General features: G+C 61.2%; 1 protein-coding gene across 1 annotated transcript; it reads right to left on the reverse strand.

The window, feature by feature from the left end:
- Positions 1–3,582: 3,582 nt before the first annotated feature.
- LEMD2 (LEM domain nuclear envelope protein 2) lies at positions 3,583–15,668 on the reverse strand (the record flags this gene model as incomplete). The annotated part of the gene is made up of 9 exons (XM_080710662.1): positions 3,583–3,733; positions 4,328–4,430; positions 4,518–4,619; positions 5,422–5,567; positions 6,936–7,015; positions 7,940–8,016; positions 11,217–11,292; positions 13,678–13,718; positions 15,146–15,668. The coding sequence occupies 9 exons, from the start codon at positions 15,666–15,668 to the stop codon at positions 3,583–3,585; spliced, it is 1,299 nt and encodes a 432-aa protein (XP_080566788.1).
- Positions 15,669–18,987: the final 3,319 nt, after the last annotated feature.

Here is an 18,987-nt window from a genome sequence, read left to right on the forward strand (position 1 = left end):
AATAGGCCTGGGAGTGTAGCCCCGAGGTAGAAGGGCTTCCAGGAGCCCCAGTACCACAAAAAAAAAAAAAAAAAAAAAAAAGGAAAACCCTCTGAAGGACCCCGAGGAGCTCGGACCTTAGCGGCTCATGCTGGCTCGCTTCCTTCTGGGTAATTAACGTTTCAAATTTGTTTCTTTTGGCTATTTTTGTATGTGTGTGACACTGGGGATGGAACCCAGGGGCTTTCTACCTCTGAGCTACACCCCCAGCCCTATTTTATTTTTATTTAGAGACAGGGTCTCACTAGGTTGGCGACAGTCTCACTACTTGCTGAGGCTGGCCTTGAACCTGCGATCCTTCTGTTTCGACCTCCCAAGTACTGGGATAACAGGCATGTGCCGGGTTGGCTATTGTTTACCGAGCGCCTCCAAGCCATCCACTGTGGTAAGAGCCACACGATTCACATCGCCGGCCGGCTTTGGCGCGGTATTGGCAAGACAACAGAATCAAACACGCAGCAAGCCTGGTGTCGGCGAGTGCCAGGCCCCAGAGAACACGTGGGGCGGGCGAGGCCGGTGTGCCCCGGACACAGGTGACAACAGAAAAGACCCGCAGGACAGAGGGGAGGCAGAGCAGGTGGCTGCATGCACAAAGGCCCTGAGGCAGGAGCCAGCGGCTGAGGCCGGAGCAGAGCTTGGGAGGACCTGAGAAGAGGCCAGGGGCAGATGGCCAGGCCTCAGAGCCGCCGGAGGATCCGGTCTCTCCCTGGAATGACGCTTGTGCTGTTGTCAGTCCATAGCCGCACAGCAAACCTGAGAGGGCTTCCCGCCTTCCCTTTGAGAAGCAGTGCCTCCCCTCCCCCGGGGGCTAACCAGCACCCACTGCGCGGGGCCAGGACGCTGTGAGCGCCAGCCCGCTGCCAACGCTGTCTCGAGCTGCCCAGCCCCCCAAGGACGCTGAGCCCTGTGTGGCCCGTGGAGCACCATCCCCGGGAGACCTGGAGGTGCCAGGTAACGGGCCGCGGGGCCCTCTGCCTCCCTCCCCAGGCCCACACTCGGGCCTCGTCGCCAGGGCTTTCTTGGGGACGGGGTGGATCCGGTTGACTTCTAACTGCTCCCCTGCCCCTTCGCTGTGGGGGAGGCCGGCGGGATAATGGATTCCTGTCCACACTTGTGCTTCAGAGAAGGGAGTTTTTTGAGGCTCAAAGTCGATGGTGCATTAATTAAGGGGGAACAGCTGCTACCGCAGCTCTTATGATAAGTCACTGACAAATGGCCGTGTTTACCTTCTTCCTGAGGACGAGCCTGGGGAGGATGTCCGCGGCTGAGATTTGTGGGGTACAGGCTCCCCTCCCCTCACCCCCCGCCAGGCTTCCTTGTTGGTGCCTGGGGGCCCTGGAGGGCAGTTTGTCACTGAGGGCAGACAGGTGAGGGCTCAGAAGGGCTCCTGGCCAGCAACTGAAAGCTCTTGACCAAAGCTTCAGACCCGAGACGCCCTCAGACCTTTCCTTGGACCAAGCCCGCGCCCTGGCTGTCCCGGGGTGGGGGGGCTGCTCAGGGACAATCGGAGGCCCCGGCGCCGAGGCCAGATCCGGAGCTCCTGGGCCAGCTGCCGCCTGCCATAAAGGAGGCGCGCGGGCCTTTTGTTATTTCGTTTATTTTGAGCTGGCTCCTGCTCTCCAAACCGCTTCCTGGCAGTAGTCACGCGCTAGCTCCCCTTGGCTTCAGACAAAACAGCCAGGGCAAATCTTCCTTGCAAAGCGGAGAGGGAGAGCCGGGCTCGTTTTCTCCGAGCTGTGGACGGGGCCCTCTGACTGTGGACTGAGCACCAGGCTTCCTGCTAATGGGAGCGTCGTGGATTGGAGCTATATGCCGTGGGAGGCTGTCTGACTGCAGACATTAGGAGGCGTGGCTCAGAGGCTGCCTTTTCCCTGGGGCTCATCACAGCGGTTCCCTGTGAAAAGAAGCCCCCCACCCACCTTCTGCACCCTGGCACCAATTCCAATGACTGCTCAACTCCCTGGGCCATCCGGGCGTCTCCCCCGTGCCTGGGGCCAGAGGCCAGAAATCGGACACTATCATGCTAGAAAGCTCACCCAACCTCACTCCACTCCCCCTCTTCCCCCTCCCCGGGGAACCTTGGGGCTGACCTGGACCTGAAGGTCAAGGCCCCACCGATCCCACGCCTGGCCACCCACGGGCCGCTGGGGGCCTGAGTTCCAGTTCTCCGGCCTCCTGCAGGTAGGCACTGCAGTGTGGGAATAGGTTGGTGCTGCAGCCGCCCGAGGCAGAGGGACGCAGCGCCTGGGCCTGGCTCCCCCTGTCCTCAGCCGCCTTCCCTCGTCCTGGAGGCTGCGGTAGGGCCTCCCTCCGACCTGCTGCCATGGCCAGGGTCTGGGGCTTCTGGACGACCCCAAGCTGTCTTGCCCGGCTCAGGCACACCAACCCTTGCCTTGCCTAGGGTAAGGAAAAGTGCCACGGACGAGAAACACATCCATTTTTAATAAACAGTTTATTTATCCAAGTTTTGGCCCCGATACGCCTGTGGCGGCATCTCATTCTGGCGGGGGCCTGATCATGAGCACAGCCTCACCACGGCCAGGGCCCCGAGTCCAGCGCCGGCAACCAGCCAGGCCAGAGGAAATGAGAGTATTGCTCGAGTGAGGGAGACTGGAGCTTTATTAAGAAGACAAAAAATACCAACACGCCCGGAGAGGGGCGGCAGTGTCTCCTGGAGGCAGCTGTTCATCTCCTCCGGCTGCTCCGCGGAGGAGGCCAGATGGATGTGCTATGCTGGAGAGGTTCAGCACTTAACTAATAAGGCCCCTGCCTGGTGTTTCTGCGGCGGCGCAGGCACCGCTCCCCAGGGCGGCCAGCAGGGGGCAGTGTGCAGCTGCAGCGCCGGGGCCGCGAATTTCCGATAAACAGCCCAGCCAACAGCCCAGCCGGGATGGGGAGGCCATGGTCACAATAAGATGAGGTGTTCCTTGCATGCGGGGGCCTGGCGGCTCTCAGCCCTGGCAGCAGGCTCTCCCTTCCCTCAGCCCTGCCCTACACTTCCCGGAGGTTGAGACGGTGGCTCCCTCCCGACCTGCTGCCCACGGCCAGGATCTGGGGCTTCTGGACGGTTCCGCAACAGCCACTTGGTAATGTCTAGCATCTCCCTGCTTGGGGCAGAGGCAGCCCACCCAGCCGGAGGACAGGCTTCCTCCCCTTAACGGAGGACCCAGGTAACACCTCTGAAGGCACATGGACCAAGCCGCTCCCCACGCCTAGCTCCCCACTGCATCAGAACCCGCCTCCCACAGCAGGCCACGGCCAGCTGCGCGCTGGCTCTGCAGGTCTCCCAGCTACTGCCCTCTTCCCATTCCTACTCAGGGAACTCAAACTCTTCTCCCCTCTTCTGCCAGCAAATCAAGGCAGAGAGGAGGAGCTGCGCCCTCTTGCTCTTCCCCAGGGGAAGTCCGTGCTTCCTGGGGAGCCAGGCACCTCTGGGGTCTTCTGAGAGGCCTCGGGGGCTGGTGTTGGGGGCGAACGTCAAGGCATGTGTGAATTCAGCACCAGCAGGTCTGGGGCCCTCGCCCGGGGAGCGCCACCCCAGGCCTATCGCTCTGAGTCAGAGAAGGCGGAGGGCTTAGTCCATCTCCACACCAGCATATCTTCTCCAGCCACGCGGTGGGACTCTGTCTGGATCCGGGACTCGTTGGAAGCCAGGAACTCCACGGCGCGGTCCCAGACCCGCTTCATGCGCCTCCTGCGAGGACAGTGGTTGGGCTCAGCCGCCAGCCTCGCACTCAGAGTCAGAGCAGTGGAGTCAGAGCAGCGCGGGACGGTGCTGCCGGGGATGGGATGGTGCTGCGGCTCTGTGGGGCGGCTGGGAAGTATGAGGCGCCCCTGCCGGCCACAGCCACGAGGCGGGTGTCCTGCAGCCACGCAAGATGAAGCACTGCCGCCTCTCCCCACGCAGCTGTGCCCTGGGAACGGCCCACGGGCCGCATCACACCTATGTGCTTGTGTGCACACGTGTGTGCGTGTGGCAGCTGGGCCGTGGGGCTGCAGGTGACGGGGGGTTTCTTACTGGGGCTCATAGTTATAAAATCTAAAAAACTACCCCACCAGTCCCTGACTCTGCACAGGTAAGGAATGTGGGCCACCGGGCCCTGCAGGGTGTGCCTGGGGCCCTACCGAGGAGACGGGCACCCTCCGCCACTGGAGCCTGGGGCACTCTGCACTGGACTAGAGGGTACCTCCTCGCTGGCAGAGCAGCGTCCGGCCCAGCAGCAGGGGAGCGGGGGGGGGCACTGCGAGGAGCTGCGCCTGGTCTGGGTCTCCCGTGGCCAGCACTCACCGGCTCTGTGGAGGGATGAGGGTGTCGCGGACGTGCAGGATGCCCACGTACGGGTAGCGCTCCATGTCCTGCTCCCAGTCCACGTAGTGGTCCTGCACCACGTCTGCGGGGAGAGGGCGAGAGAGCGCAGGCGTGAGGGTGGGCCGCAGCAGTGCGGGCTGGGGCTCGGGCAGTCGACGCCGGCACGCACCTATAATCTTCTTCACCATCTCATACATGGCCTGCTCCTCCTCTTCCAGCTTCCGCCACCGATACCGCAGAAGAATCAGGAGCCCCCACAGAAAAGCCAAGCCTGTGAGGGACAAGGCGCTGTGAGTCCCCGTGTGCCCTGGCGGCCCACCCGGGCGAGGGTCCCTGTGGGCGTGCGGCACCCACTGTGCCGGGCCCAGGGACTGCACACAGGAAACAGGACCTGGCCGTGCCCGTGCAGAGAGCGGGCTAAGAAGAGATCGCCTCCGCCCTCCAGCCTCGCCCCGCTTTCATCTCTTTCCTCGTGAACCCAACACTGCGGTTCATACATATATACATGCCAGGCCCTTTGTATTCTGAGAAGCCGCTGCGATAATGATTTCTCGCCTTGTGGCGCGGGGGAGGGCTGCGCACTTGGTGGCGGCGGGGTGAGGCTCTGGCTCTGGGGAGCTGCAGTCTCCGCGCCCCAGCCTCTGGCCTTTGGAGACACCTGAGGTGTCTGCTCAAAGCAACCCGACACCAGGGGCAGGCCTGCTCGCCTTCCGCCACACGCTTCCATCAGCTAGCAGCTCGCCAAGAGATGTTTGTACATTTCAGGAAGAATTAGGCCAAGCCCCTGCTGGTCTCCTGCCGGGATCCCTGCAGCACGGCCCAGCTCAGCTCCCTCTAAGGGAGGCCCACAGGCCCTGCCACACCAAGGACACTGCTAGTTATCCCAAGGCCACGGCCCCAGTCTCCAGAGGTAAGGAAGGCGCAGGGCAGAGGCTGCTTGCTCATCTGTGTTGAACCAGCAGACCTCAGGTTCACCGGAGATGAACCAGGATGGGATCTGTCTGGCTCATCACAGGAGGGCGCTGAGTGGGACTTCGGGGCCCACAGCCAGGGGAGGGCGGCCGAGGACTTACACCAGAAGAGGATGAGCACGTGAGTGACCGCGGTGAGCAGGGCCCGGCTCAGGCGGCAGCCGACGCCCATGCGGGGCCGGGCGGACTCCAGGCACACCACCTGGTCCACGGTGGTCACGGGTTCCGAGGGATCTTCCCCTTTCAACCTGAAACAGGACACACGGCTCTACGCACACGCCAAGGCTCACAGGAGCTATGGTGCAAGCCTGCTTCGACTGGGAAGAAGCAGGCGGCGGAGGAAGGAGGGACCCGGGGCCCCGCGCACGCGTGGAGCGGCCCGGCTGGTGTCCTGGCCGTGCTCCTTCCAGAAACTTCCCACACTGGCTACTTAGAAGAAATAAACCTTTAAAGATGGCAGCAACCTCACACCCCTGCCGCTAAAGCGCCATCCCCTCTGTTGGGTCTTTGACAGCCTCTCTCAGCGTGCAGAAGATTAAACTGTAAATTGGATTCCCACCTCCCAGCATAGAGAAATGGAAATGTTTACTGAATCACAGGCTTTGCAATTGTGTGGCAAGAATCGAAAGGCAGAATTCTGCGAGGCCGTGTGCTTCCTCCGTGACACGCGGGCATACGGGCTGCCTAAGTGGAAGGCGGGGCCCTGGCAAGGTGCGGGGACAGAAGATCCCCATCCCCGGTGCTCCCAGGCCAGACCCTGCAGTGCCCCTCACCCAGGCCCCAGGCCAGGCCATGGTGCCAGGCTCTCACCACGGGTCACCCGGGCGGCTCGGCCACCCTCAGGCCGCTGTCCCCAGGATGAGAGGCGTGTGCCGCTGTTTCCATGTCAGCGGCTTCAACGAGCGCCGCGGAGGAGAAAATCTGTATTCTCCTCTGCCTTTTCTAACACAGGAAAATCGCTCAGCCACTCAGGACAGCGCTTTTTTTAAGACAGAGAATTTTAATCGTGCCATGCATCCAGTTACCGAGTGCTTGGCCGCGCCGCCCGAGGGGCTTCCGCTGGCTGCGCCGCTGATGGAATTAGTAATTTGGGTGGATTAGAGAGGAAGCGAACAAAACCCGAGAGCGTGTTCCAATATGGGGAGCTGGAGCCCGGAACAGAGATCCCTCCCCAGCAGCACTGAGCTGGAGGCGGGCCGGGCCCACCTGCCCGCCCCTCCCCCGCTGAGCAGGCACAGGGCCTTTCAGGGCTGAAAGGGCTCGCTATCTCTGCTAACAGAGCTCGCCAGAGATAAAGACGAGGCGGAAACTGCTGGTCAAAACGGAATCCAGTATTTCCCAAGCAATTTCCATGCTGAGCAAAAGCAACACAGAGCGTCATTTCATCTGCAAACGGAAACGTGCACCCAAGGGGAGAGAGCACAGGAGAGCGCTTCCGAACCCCACGGGTGGGCAGGGCGGGTGTGGGGCAGGCCCGGGCACCCAGGCAAGATGAGCCGGGCTCAGGCGCACATCCTGACCCCGGATCCCGCGGCCGGCTCCGCGCCCAGCCCCGGAGCCTCGGCCTCGCAGGCCTGAGCCCCTGGGCGCGCGTGCCCAGCGGGCCGCCTGCTCACCAGATGCCCACGTCCTTGTTGCTGCTCAGTATCCAGGTCAGGGCCGCTTCAAACTTGGCGGAGGAGCTGCTGGTCACATTCTGGGGAGGGAGGGAGGAGGGGGATTAGTTCTGCCTCTAGCCCAGCAGACGGAATGGCATTATTCTGTTGCTGGATTAAGGAAGCCCTCTCCCGTGTCCATGCGCGCCAGGCCCCGTTCTGCTAGATGCACAGCAAACTGGCAGGAAGGCAACCCGGGGCCCGAGAGCCAGGAGGAGCCTGTCACCAGAGGAGCGATGCAGAGCAGCCGAGGCCGCCAAAGGGAAGCGTGTCCGGCCGGAGAGGGTGAAAGGAGCAGGGGGCGGGCCGGGGCCAGGCGCAGGGCGGCCTCAGGGGAGCGCCTGGCCTTCCCCAGGCCTGTGCCCCATCTGTGAAATGAAAACTGACCTGGCTCTGAAGCTGCATAACTGGGCCCCTCAGAGGCCCTGCAAAAAAATCAAATGGCCCCGAGTGGTCTATGGACCAGGAGGGGAGACAGACAGCGTGAGCGTGTGCCCCTACAGCTGCCGAGAAGGGGGGGAGGGATGCTGAAGAGGATCAGAGATGGGCCCTCAGGAAGGAGCAGCACTTGGAAGGCTGAGACAGGATCGCAGGTTCAAGGCCAGCCTCAGTAACTCTGGGAGGCCCTCAGCAACCTAGTGAGACCCTGTTTCAAAATTAAAAATAAAACGGGCTGGCAGTATAGATCAGAGGTAGAATGCTCCTGGATTCATCCCCAGTTTAAAAAAAAAAAAGAAAGAAAGAAAGAAAGAAAGAAAGAAAGAAGGGGAGGCCCATGGTGGCCTCAGCGGTGGCAGTGGGACGGACCGCCCGCGCACCCCGCCACGCAACCTGCCTCACATCAGGTAGCCAAACGTTCCACTGAGTAAAAAAATAAAGACAGATGAAAAGCCCCAAAAAACACCGAAAACAAAAAGCGCTAACCCCCACAGGGCTGAGGGCCACGCGCACACGGTGCCACTCACCGCGACGTGCTCCTGGGCCTCCAGCACCGGGATGCACTTGGTCTTAAGCTTCTCTGGATTTCCACACTCAAAGTTACCTGGGGAAAAAAGACACGTTCAAACACAGAGGAGCCGTGGGGAAAAATCGCCCTGAAACGGACTAAAAACACGGCAAGAATCAAGCCATCAGTTCTAATCAGGAGCGCGTGGCCCGACGGCGCCGCTTCTGGGGGGCGGCCTCGCTCCGCAGCGAGATCAAAAGCCACTTAGCTTGGATCGATTCCAGATCATTAAAACCTGACCTGCAAAGCAGCGCGGCGATTTGCATTAAATGACTAAAAAGCTGCCCAATACCAAGGTCCGCTTGCAATTGATCCCTAAAAGGACCAGACAGATAGCTTGAGAAGGCACTGGAACAGCACTAGAAATAAACAGCCTGGAAGAAAGGCAGGCAGGGAGGCCGGGGCACCCAGGATCTCATCAGAACCAGCTGGCAACGGGAGCCACGCCCACTGATTCAAGGGGTCCTGGGAGAGATTCCAAAATGGCCCCCTGGGGAAAGGGGGGGTCTGTGCCGGGCAGAGGCCCCGGCGTGGCAGGCCAGGGGATGCTCACCTTGGCAGGCGGGCTCCCAGAGATGGAGCCGGAAGCCTTCCCTGAGTCCTCTGGTCAGCCAGCGTGTCCAGGTATGCCGGCTGGCCTTCCACATGGCTGTAGTTTGTCTACAGACTCCCCATAGCCGGGACAGTGCAGGGTAGGCACCCACTCACAAGGTCCCTAACACTCAGCTGGTATGGCTGCCCTGCTGGGAGCCTCAGCCGCCCCTTCTTTTTCTTGGTACTGGGGATGAATTCGGGAGCATTCTGCCTCTGACCTACACCGCCGCCCCCTTTTTTTAGTTTTGAAAGCAGGTTCCCACCAGGCTGCTGAGGCCTCGCAGTGCTGAGGCTGGCCTTGAGCCTGCTGGGAGCCTCGCTGTGCCTGCGTCTGCCTGCCTGTGTGGAGGTGGGAAGAGCTGAAGGTGCTCCTCGGTTCATTCTTGTGTGTGTGTGTGTGCGGGTCTGGGGAAGGAACCCAGGGCATTCTACCTCTGAGCTACACCCCCAGCCCTATCTTTTATTCTTTATTTTGAAACAGGGTCTCAGTGAGTTGCAGAGGGCCTCACTAAGGAGCTGAGGCTGTCTGTGAACCGCGATCCTCCTGTCTCATCCTTCTGAATGCTGGGATGACAAGCGTGCGCCACCGCGCCCGGCTCAGTTCATTCTTAAGAACGCACTCGGGCCAGTCCCCAGCCCCAGCACGGCCCATCCTCCCACTCTGCTCCTTCTGCCCCACTGGACGGCCTGGGCCTCGCCAGGCCTGCCTGATGCCTGGCCGCCTCCGCGCTGGCCCCCCCTGCCCCTCTAGCCCCGCGCTTGCCGAACGAAGCCCTAAGATGGCCCCGCCTCAGCGACACCACGCCACTCAAGCTGCCGTCCTGCCTGCCTTCCTGGCGCCTGGCTCTAGCCCATCGCTCCCCTGCTCCACGTGTGCCTGGCCCTCCGTGGCCATCCTCAGCGGATCCTGGTTGACATTTCTAAATTGCGTCCCGTTTTTCTCCTCCTGGGAAGCTGCGACCTCCTGGCTCCTGCCCCGCTGTAGGCGTCCCACTGGCCCTCCCTCCCCGACTGCCACCTAACCCGCACCTGCTTTCCGTAACCTGTGGCCTCTTGGTTCTCGCCCAATCACAGCTCATGTCAGCCAGTGCCAGGGAGGGAGGGCCACCTCTACTAGATCACAACAGCCTGCGGGCAGGCCCGGGCTGCGTCATCTAGCCCACATGGGCCGGCACCGTGCCCGGCCACAGCTGGCCCCCACGGGAAGGAGGGAGCTTGGCCTCAGGGAGGACCCTCGCGCCCCTGCGGCCTGTCTGGGCGAGACCATGCCCTGCCAGCTGACCCACCTGGCCTGTCGGGAGATGAGGCAGGACAATCGCGGAGGGAGGGATGCCGGAGAAGCACTGGGCCAGTGCAGAGCAGAGCCCCTCGGCTTCAACGCGCTTAGAGATTCCCTAGAGGCCATTTTTCCCCCCTTCCCTTCGGTACTGGGGATTGAACCTCTGAGCTACAGCCCTAGCCCTTTTAACTTTTTATTTTGAAAAGGGTCTCGCTTAGTTGCTGCTGGCCTCAAACCTGCGATCCTCCTATTTCAGCCTCTTGAGTACCTAGAGATCTTCTTAGAGTTCTGCTTTGATGGGTTGAGACGGACTTGGAATGACCTCTGCAGTCCCAGTAAAGTCCCCAGTGACGCTGGTGCTGCTGGTGCCAGGACCGCGACAGACACGCAGAGCTCCGCCACACGCACCAGGGCCAGTCTGTAGCCCACACCACTGGGCTCTCGACTCCCTGGGCAGTCTCTGTGGCTCTGATTGTGAGCAGGAGCCTCAGCTCCTACTCTCCAAAGGCTCGCGGGTGCTTCCCGGCCCCCAAGGGCCCTCAGCAGAGGGGGCAGCAGACCTGATGCCTGCAAGGCTGGGCTTCGCGTAGCACGTCTGGTTCAAGCCCACTCGACCAGGGCGGCCCGGGGCCCACCACCCTCTGACCCCGGGATAAGAGGCGCCTCTTGAACATCCTCAAGACCGAACCATTCCATCTGGTCCTCATGCCAAGTACATCTAACACCAGGCGCGGGCCTGGACCTCCGCCTGCGCCGGCCACAAGTGACTGACTACAGGGCTTCCTGAGCGCCAGGTGTGGGGAGGGCCAGATAATGTGGGTGACGTCTCTGGGCACGAGCTCACCAGTGAAGGGGCCCTCCTGGAAGAGGGGGGTGTGGGGTGCCCTCCCCTAGAGGGCAGGGCTGGACGGGAGAGAGAAGACAGACTCAGGATCACTCAGTCAGACAGAGAGACGGGCCCCAAGAAGCCCGGGGTCTTGTCCTAAGCCCCGCAGCCAGGCGGTGTGATCTGGGCTAGAGTGGCCCTGTGGCCCACCAGCACACGGTCTGCCCCCCAGGGCAGAGGGCGCTGGGGAGACCTGGGCCAGCCCCTTCCAACGCCAACAGGGACCCCCAAAGCATTAGGTGGTAGGCGTCCCAGAGGAGGGGCAGCTGCTGAGAGGCGTGTGCACCGACCAGGACCCTGGAGCCCTTGAGAGGAACCCGAGCCAGCTGTGCTCTGCCCGATGGGAGGCCCGCGCGGAGTGGGACGGTGACAGCCAGCTTCTGAACGCGAGTCTCAGGGATCGCCACGGGGCCTGGTGGCCTCGCGAGTCGGGGCAGCCCACCCCTGCTAGGAGGACGGTGGGCCGTGGCTACTCACCCGCCTGGATGGCCAGGAAGTTGTACAGCTCGTGCAGCAGCTCCAGCAAGGCCGCCTTCTGCTTGGCCTGGCAGAACTGAAAAGCAAAGGGCACCGTCAGCGGGGGCAGAAGGCACATCTGTAACAACAATCATAAGCCAGGAACAGCTGGGCGCAGCGGCGCGCACCTGTCATCCCAGCTCCTCTGGAGGTGGAGCAGGGGGCTCGCTTGGGGACACGACGAGAGCCTGTGCCCCTCTTCTCCAAAAGGAAACATCAACAGCATCGCCCCCAACAACGAGAACCACCAGGTAGGAATTCTGCAGAGTGCAGGGCCAGGGAGAGGGTGATCAATGTTGGGTGAAGTGGCTGAGGACGCCGTAAAACAGGGGCAGGCACAGTAACAAAGGACGGCCGTCCTGGAGCCACAGTGCACCGGAAGGCCCAGGAGCCCGCGGCCGGGCCCTCAGACAGAGCAGCAGCCAGGCAGAGCGGGGCAGCGTGCCCGCGGGCCCCCACGGGAGTCGGGGCTACGGTGGGCACGTGTGAACAACGAGCGCCCGCTCGGCTCAGCCGACAGCGCCCAATGGAAAGAGGACAGAAGGCACCAGACAACAAGATGGCCCAATGGAGACAACACGCCCACTCCAGCCTGTTCCCTCCCACGCTCCTGCAGCACAGACGCGGAAAGAGCAACACTGAGTGTCACGGTCCTTGCAAGCGGCAGAGAGGAGAGGGGACGCTTATCTGGTGGCCAATGGGTGGTGGAGAGGAGAGGGGACGCTTATCTGGTGGCCAATGGGTGGTGGAGAGGAGAGGGGACGCTTATCTGGTGGCCAATGGGTGGTGGAGAGGAGAGGGGACGCTTATCTGGTGGCCAAGGCCTGTCTGGGTGCTGGGGGAGCCACCCGGGGAGGGAGCCGCCCGCAGGAGCCTCCAAGCACGCCCCACCTGCCTGCCTCAGGCCCGTGAGAGCAGCTGAGGAGGCTCGAGGTCTCCGCGCAGATGCCGATCCTGACGACCAGAGCCCAGGCCCCACTGGGCTCACCGAGCTGGCCTGGAGTGGCGACCTGAGGGTGTCTGTCTGGGCTCACCGAGGGGTCTAGCATGGCTAGCTCCGGGGAGCCAGGAAGCAAATGTGCCATTTGCTTGGGGTCTGACCCGCTGAGAGAGGTGGAGGACCGAGGAACAGAAGCCAGGGAACAGAGCTGGGAGAGGTGGCACACGCCTGGAATCCCAGGAGGCTGAGACAGGAGGAGCGCAGGTTCACAGCCAGCCTGAGCTACTTAGACAGGCCCTCAGTAACTTAGGGAGACCCCATTTCAAAATAAAGAATAAAACTAAGGCTGAGAGGAGAGCTCAGAGGCAGAATGCCCCTGGGTTCCATTCAAAAAAATAATAAATAAACGAGAAAAGAAACTAGGGAACAGAACTACTGCCACTGGAGAGAAAGTTATTTTTTACAGAAAACTTATTTTTCCCGTTTTGGCTTTTGGTCTTCAGAATTCTAGTTTCCCTTCTGGCCCCCTATACGACTGTGCCGCTTCCTCCAATCAGCTGCTGTGCTTAAGACGGAAGGGCCATTAAATTCACTATGAATCTGTTTTTGCTGAACAACTGGGAAACAAAGACATTCAGCGGACACGTGCAATAGGTGCGTGCTATACGGCACCCCAAATAGGACGCATCAGAAACCAAGGGACGACAAAGCCAGCTCTGCGCAGGGTGCCCTTCACTGACGCGCGGAGTCAGTGCCCGGGCGTCCGGCGACCGCGCATCCTTCTCTGCTGGCCCTCGGGCCGCGGAGGCCTGCGTTTGCACACTTAATAATTAGACCAAGTCATGCCCTCGGGCAGCACCTCCTGGTAGGATTTATGACCTGAAAATTTACTGCCTCGAATCTTCTCCAGCCTGTTGCCAATGCCAGCATCCTGGCTCTGCGCTAATGCTGCTGCTGCATGACTCATGAACCATGGGGCCGCTTGCCTTCCCCAAATATTATCCACAGGGACCATTAGGGCTTCATAAAACAAATCTAAACATCGACCAAGAGGGCGAATTCCACTCACGGTGTGTTTCAAGGAAGTCCCCCATGCGTCCAATCAGAACAGCATCTCCAAAGCCACACATATACACCAGAGAACGTGGACTCGAGACCCTGGCTCGCTGGTGCTTAGAAACTGCCAGCGCTTCCTCCCGACGCCAGGGAGCCCGGGAGGCCCTCTGATGACCCACCGCGTCTCCTGGGATCGACACGGGCCAAGACCAAAGCCCCTGATGTTTGGGTCTGGGGAACTCCAGTCTCCGCATTCACGGCTACAATGAAGTCTGACACAAACATCGCAGAACATGAAGCGATTCTGGTGCGTCGCAGGAAGCACTCTCTGAAAATGACCCTAGTACGGTCTTTTTGCTGGGGCAGTTACCTCCTGGTGGAGGCTAAGATCTTCAGAAGAAACACAAGTGAGAGGCTCAAACTCACCTTGTCCGTTTTTCCGTCACAGTCCACCGGCAATAATTTCACTGAGACCGAAAAAAGAAACACACAGGAAATTAAAACTGTGACTTGAGGAAGACAAAGAGACCACACTCAAAATTCAGGGGAAGAAAGTATCACTGGCGCGGTGGTGGGAATCAGAAAAACGTGGCACTTCTGAAATGCAGACGAAGTGAGGGTAAGGGTAAAGCTAAGGAGTTTCCCAGTCCTGAGTTAGGATTTTGGATAGCTGGGTCCGCATCCCAGCTCAGCGTGAGCGGCCACACGCGCCTGGGCAACCCAGCCTCTCAGGCCTCGGGCTGCTCATCTGTGACGTGGGAGTAAGTGAATCTTCCTTGCCTGACCCCAGGAGTTAGGGCTGAACAGGACAGGTGAGATTCCATCACTGTAAACAGTGTGTTAGGGGGTTAAGACCACCGTGGGAAGGGAACTCCAGGCCCGCAGTCCCAGTTCTTAGCCCCAAAGCTGGTGTTAGGGCACCTGGGCGCGAGTATGACCGTGACTTGTGTGACCTCGGCGGCGTGACTGCAGTACCAACATGGTACCGTGACACAGATGTGCTCCATCTCCCTAGCAGGCCAAGGAACCATGCCAGAGTCGACATGCTGTCAGAGCGGAGAAATCGCTTGGGCGTCTGCGTAGGTCTGTGAACCACACCCAACCCCGTTTACTAAGACACCTAAGACACATCGGACCTTCCTCCGGTATGTCAGCCGCTCCTGCTGGCTACGGCAAGATGTGGCCTGGACCATTCAGGCTTTGCGAAGAGGATGAAAGGCCGCTGAACTACAATGTCATTTTCACCTAAATTCCTAACGCAATGACGCCGTTTCCTGTTAGAGCCCAGAGTTAAGGGACAGGTAAATGTCCCCTTGAGGAAGCACAGAAGTCCTTAGGTATTCAGGAGACATACTGTGTGTGCAGCCGCTCCCTGGTGGGTCTAGTTACGCAGTCGTGGAACAGAGGGTGGCGGAGTGCGCCCTGGAATCTCAGAGCCTCCCCTGCCACCCCAGGAGGGCCTCCAAGCTATCAGAGCAAGACCTCCGGCTGGGGTCCGCTTCGGCCCTTCAAAGCCTCCTACACCTGTTCACAGGCAGGGCTAGCAATCTCCTTTGACACACCAGGCGCCAGGGTGCGAGGCAGGGGACACACGGTCTTGGTGTTAGGAAGCTGGACCCCAGCCAGAGGAGATCTGTGGGCCAGTGTAGCGCGGGGTGCCTTAGATCGGGCACTACAGTGTGGGTGCGCGGGGAAATTAAAAAAGAGAACCAAAAGGGGTGGGCGCGGACCCGCGTGTGGAGGGGGTGTGGCCTTCTCCGCAGAAGGAAAAGCGGAGTTTGGGGAAAACCGCCACTGGCTGCAGCACGTGGCCGCGGGGGGCCTCTGCAAGGGGTGGGGGGCGGAGGGGCCGGGCCCGACGAGCAGGAGGGACGCGGCCGGGGCCCGGACGTACTGCGGTCCTCCGCCTCCCGCGGCGCCGAGGGCGCGCCCATCTTCACCCACAGGATGCCCAGGAAGGCGAGCAGCAGCCCCAGGCTGGCGCCGAGCAGCAGCCGCGACAGCCAGCGCTCCAGCCGCCTCCCCGCCTCGGGCCGCGCGCTCGGGGCCGGCGGGCCGGGGCGCGGGCCGGGCGGCGGGGCCCACCAGCGGCGGCCGGGGCCCGGCGCGGGCCGCGCGGCCTCGTCCTCGTCCGAGCTGCCCCGCGGCGAGGCGCGGCGTCGGAGCGGCGCGGCCGGCCGGGCGAGGCCGCGGCTCCCGGCCCCGGCCCAGGGCGCCCCGAGGTCGCCGCCGCCGCCGCCGGCCGCCGGGCCCGGGCGCGGCGCGGGGCGGGGCGGGCAGGCGGGGGGCCGCGCCTCGGCGCGCAGGCGGCGCAGCTTGCTGCGGTAGACGTCGCGCGTGGTGTCGGTGATGGGGCCCGGCCGGAAGCCCAGCGCCTGCAGCTCCCGCCGCAGCTCCAGGTCCGACAGGCCGGCCATGGCCAGACGCCGCCGGCGCGCCGCCCCCGGAACTGCTCCCGCCGGCCGCCGCGGCGGGGCGGGGGCGCCGCCATGTTGGGGAGGTCGGGCGGCGCCATGTTGGGGAGGGCGGCGCCGCCATGTTGGGAAGGTCTGTCGCCGCCATGTTGGGGAGGTCGTCCTGAAATACATTATTTTGCATTTGCATTTTTTCTCCTGTTGCTCCGCCCCTCTCGTTCGTTGGACCCGCGGCGTTTGTCCCTGATCCCCGCCCCTAGCGCAGTGCCTGGCACGTGGTGGGCATTTGATGAAGTTGCTTTAGCGGGTGAGCCGCCCGGTGGTTGGAGGCGAGCCGCTGCCCACGGGCGGCGCGGCCGGGTGTTGCGGGTGGGGGAGCCCGCGCCGCCCCCGTGTCTGGCCGCAGTGGCGGCCTGAGCCCGGTGCAGCCCCACCCTGGACAGCCGGCCTCTGCGGTGGAGACGAGGGACCGAAAGCCGGCCGGGCGCTGTAAACACAGGGGTTTTCATAAGCGATCAGGTTGGGGAGACCCAAGACGCCCGCAGTCTTGCTGCCATTAAAGGGTTTCGGATGTGGGCTCTGGAGCCAGACTGTTGGGTTTCAGATCCCAACCCTACAACGATTACATGTGTGATCATATCCCATTAACATTTCTAGCCCGTTTGCCAGCACAGGCCCAGGGAGCTGGGAGGATTAGGAGAGGTGATTTGTGTCAGGGGCTCAGGGCGGGCCTGGCAGAGCGCCTCCGTGTTTATACTTAACCCAAATCTTTGCAGCCAGTGCTGTGCAGAGCCTCCCACGGGGCAGGTGATTTGGTTGCACGAAGGCTCTTAGCAGGAAACCCCCGAGGGAAGCCAGACAAGCCGGGCAAAGGGAAATGGAGCCATCGCTCCTGGTCTCACCCACCTCCCTGTCCCTCGGTATTCCTGTCACATCCTGCATCAACTCCCTTCCCCCCTTTGCTGTTCCTGCCCCCTTTCCCCAGCCCTCCTCCCGGGGTCTCCAGGTGGCTTTACCCAGCATTCCCTGCGCCCCCACCTGTCTGCAGCTCCCACCCTGGGAGGCCCTGCTCCCCTGTCCGGTTTTGCATTCCTGCCACTTGCTCTGTGTTCAGCACTGGCCCTGTCGCTGGGAAAATTACAGCCTCTGCTGGGGCGCGGTGGTTAGCCTCCCCACCTCCCCGGCTTAGCGGTTCCCATGTGGTGCGATTTCTCTCACCAAGTGTTGTTTTCCTTTTCTCTGCCTGTGTTTGCACGGAATGCCATGGGTTTGATATAGTGATTGCCTAACACATATACCACATAATAGTATTTTATTTCTTTCCGAAGCACTGTTTGCATGACAAATGAGCTGGTGGCGTTCGCCGCTCCTTGCAGCTGTGCGGTTCAATATATAAAGAATGAGCCTTTCGGCATCAATACCGGCCCTGTGTGTTCTAAGAGGACTTGAAACCGATGCTTAAACACAGCGAGCGCCGCAGCCGTTCCCAGAGCTCGGTCTGTTCCACCATGGTGCATCTCAGGGCACTTTAGAACTAGGGACTGAACTGGAGGCACCCGGCGGGCAGCGGGCACAGTGGGCTCCATGGGCCTTCCTTGCCCGCAAGATGCCCCTGCCACTCCTACACCCGGCAAGGGGCAGATGGCCCACAGCTCTTCCCCTGAGCCCCGTGACTTCTCTCTAGCCTAGAAGCCAGCGGGTCTGCGCCGCCGCCCTGGGCCCCCTAGGCGCACCCTCTGCATCCATGGCGGCTGTGCAACCTAAGGCGTGGCCTTCCAGGTCTGGTGGCCCCGTGCGGTGCGTTGACAGCCCTGGTCCTTCACAGCAGGGCTGCTTGCCAGTGGCCCGCTGCTGGCCAGCCCCTAAAGGAAGTCTCTCAAGGCAGCGCACCGCCTCCCGCCTTGGCCTTTGGGGTTTCCTCCGAGCTCTCCCCGCTCCTGCTCCTCCCCTGTGGTCACAGTGCCTCCTGTTGGCGCACGCGCGCGTGCGTGCGTGCGTGTGTGTGTGTGTGTGTGTGTGTAACTGGGATGAAACCCAGGGGCATTGTACCTCTGAGCTATACCCTAGCCCTATTTTATATATATGTATGTATTTTGGTGGTACTGGGGTTCCTGGAAGCCCTTCTACCTCCGGGCTACACTCCCAGACCTATTTTATATTTTTGAAACAGGGTCTCTTAAACCAGCGTGGCTGGCTACGAACCTGCGCCATCCTCCTGTCTCCGCCTCCCAAGCGCGGGGATTACAAGCGTGCGCCACCACGCCCGGCTTTATTTATTTGTATTTTGAAACAGGGTCTTGCTAAGTTGCAGAGGGGTCTTCCTAAATCGCCGAGGCCGACCTTGAACCTGTGAGCCTCCTATCTCAGTCTCCCAGGTACTGGAATTATATGCTTGCATCATTTCCCAGCTAGGAAAAGGCATATTTTATTTCACTTATTTTATTTGCCATACTAGGGATTGAACTCAGAGACATTTTACCTCCAAGCTATGCCCCCAGCCTTATTTTTTCATTCTTTATTTTGAGACAAGGGTCTCACTGAGTTGCAGTGAGTAGCTGAGGCTGACTGCAAACCTGCAGTCTTCCTGTCTCAGCCTCCGGATGCTGGGATTGTAAGCACGCACCACTATGCCCAGTGAAAAGGCTCTTTGAAAGAACAGGGAAGTGTAGCAGTCAGCTGCCGCCCTGCGTGTCCTCCTTTCTCTTTGCTTCCTGTGGATTTTCTAAGGTGAGTGGCTCAGGCCGCGGCCGGTCTTCCTGATTTATTAAAGGCAGAAGAGGAAAAACAAGCTGCAGTGTCTCCATCTACTTAGTAACCACATCCACGCGTGTAGCTGAGGCTGGGCGGCTCCGAGCACCCTCTGCATCCCCGGGGCGCCGTGCATCGCCTGCCTCGGGCTGCCCCCCCCCCCCGTCTCCGCAGAGCCTTATAACAGTAATAATGGCCATAAATCTTTTATTGGGCTCCATTCTCCCCCCGCAGCAAGCCCGGCACACATTTATCAGGTCCTCCAAGATGCTGGGGCATGGTGGACTCGTCCTTGACCCACCTGGTTGAGGAGCTCAGCTGTTTGGGCCTCCTTCTGGACACTCCTCGGCGGCTTTGCACCAGGGGCCGGGAGAGTGTGGCTGGCACGTGGGTGGGTGCCACGCAGGGCATAGATGGCGACCGGCACCCTCGGGAGCCCAGCTTCTCACGGCTTGTCTTCGTGCTTGGAGCACAGGGCGCTCTTTCTTCTCTCCGGGCCTGGGGATGCGTCCACTCAGGGGCAAGTGGGGTCACAGGGCAAGGCTGGGACTGGGCTAAGGACCGTTACGCCCCT

Source organism: Muscardinus avellanarius (genome assembly GCF_963383645.1).
Source record: "Muscardinus avellanarius genome assembly, chromosome: 14".
NCBI lineage: Eukaryota > Metazoa > Chordata > Mammalia > Rodentia > Gliridae > Muscardinus > Muscardinus avellanarius.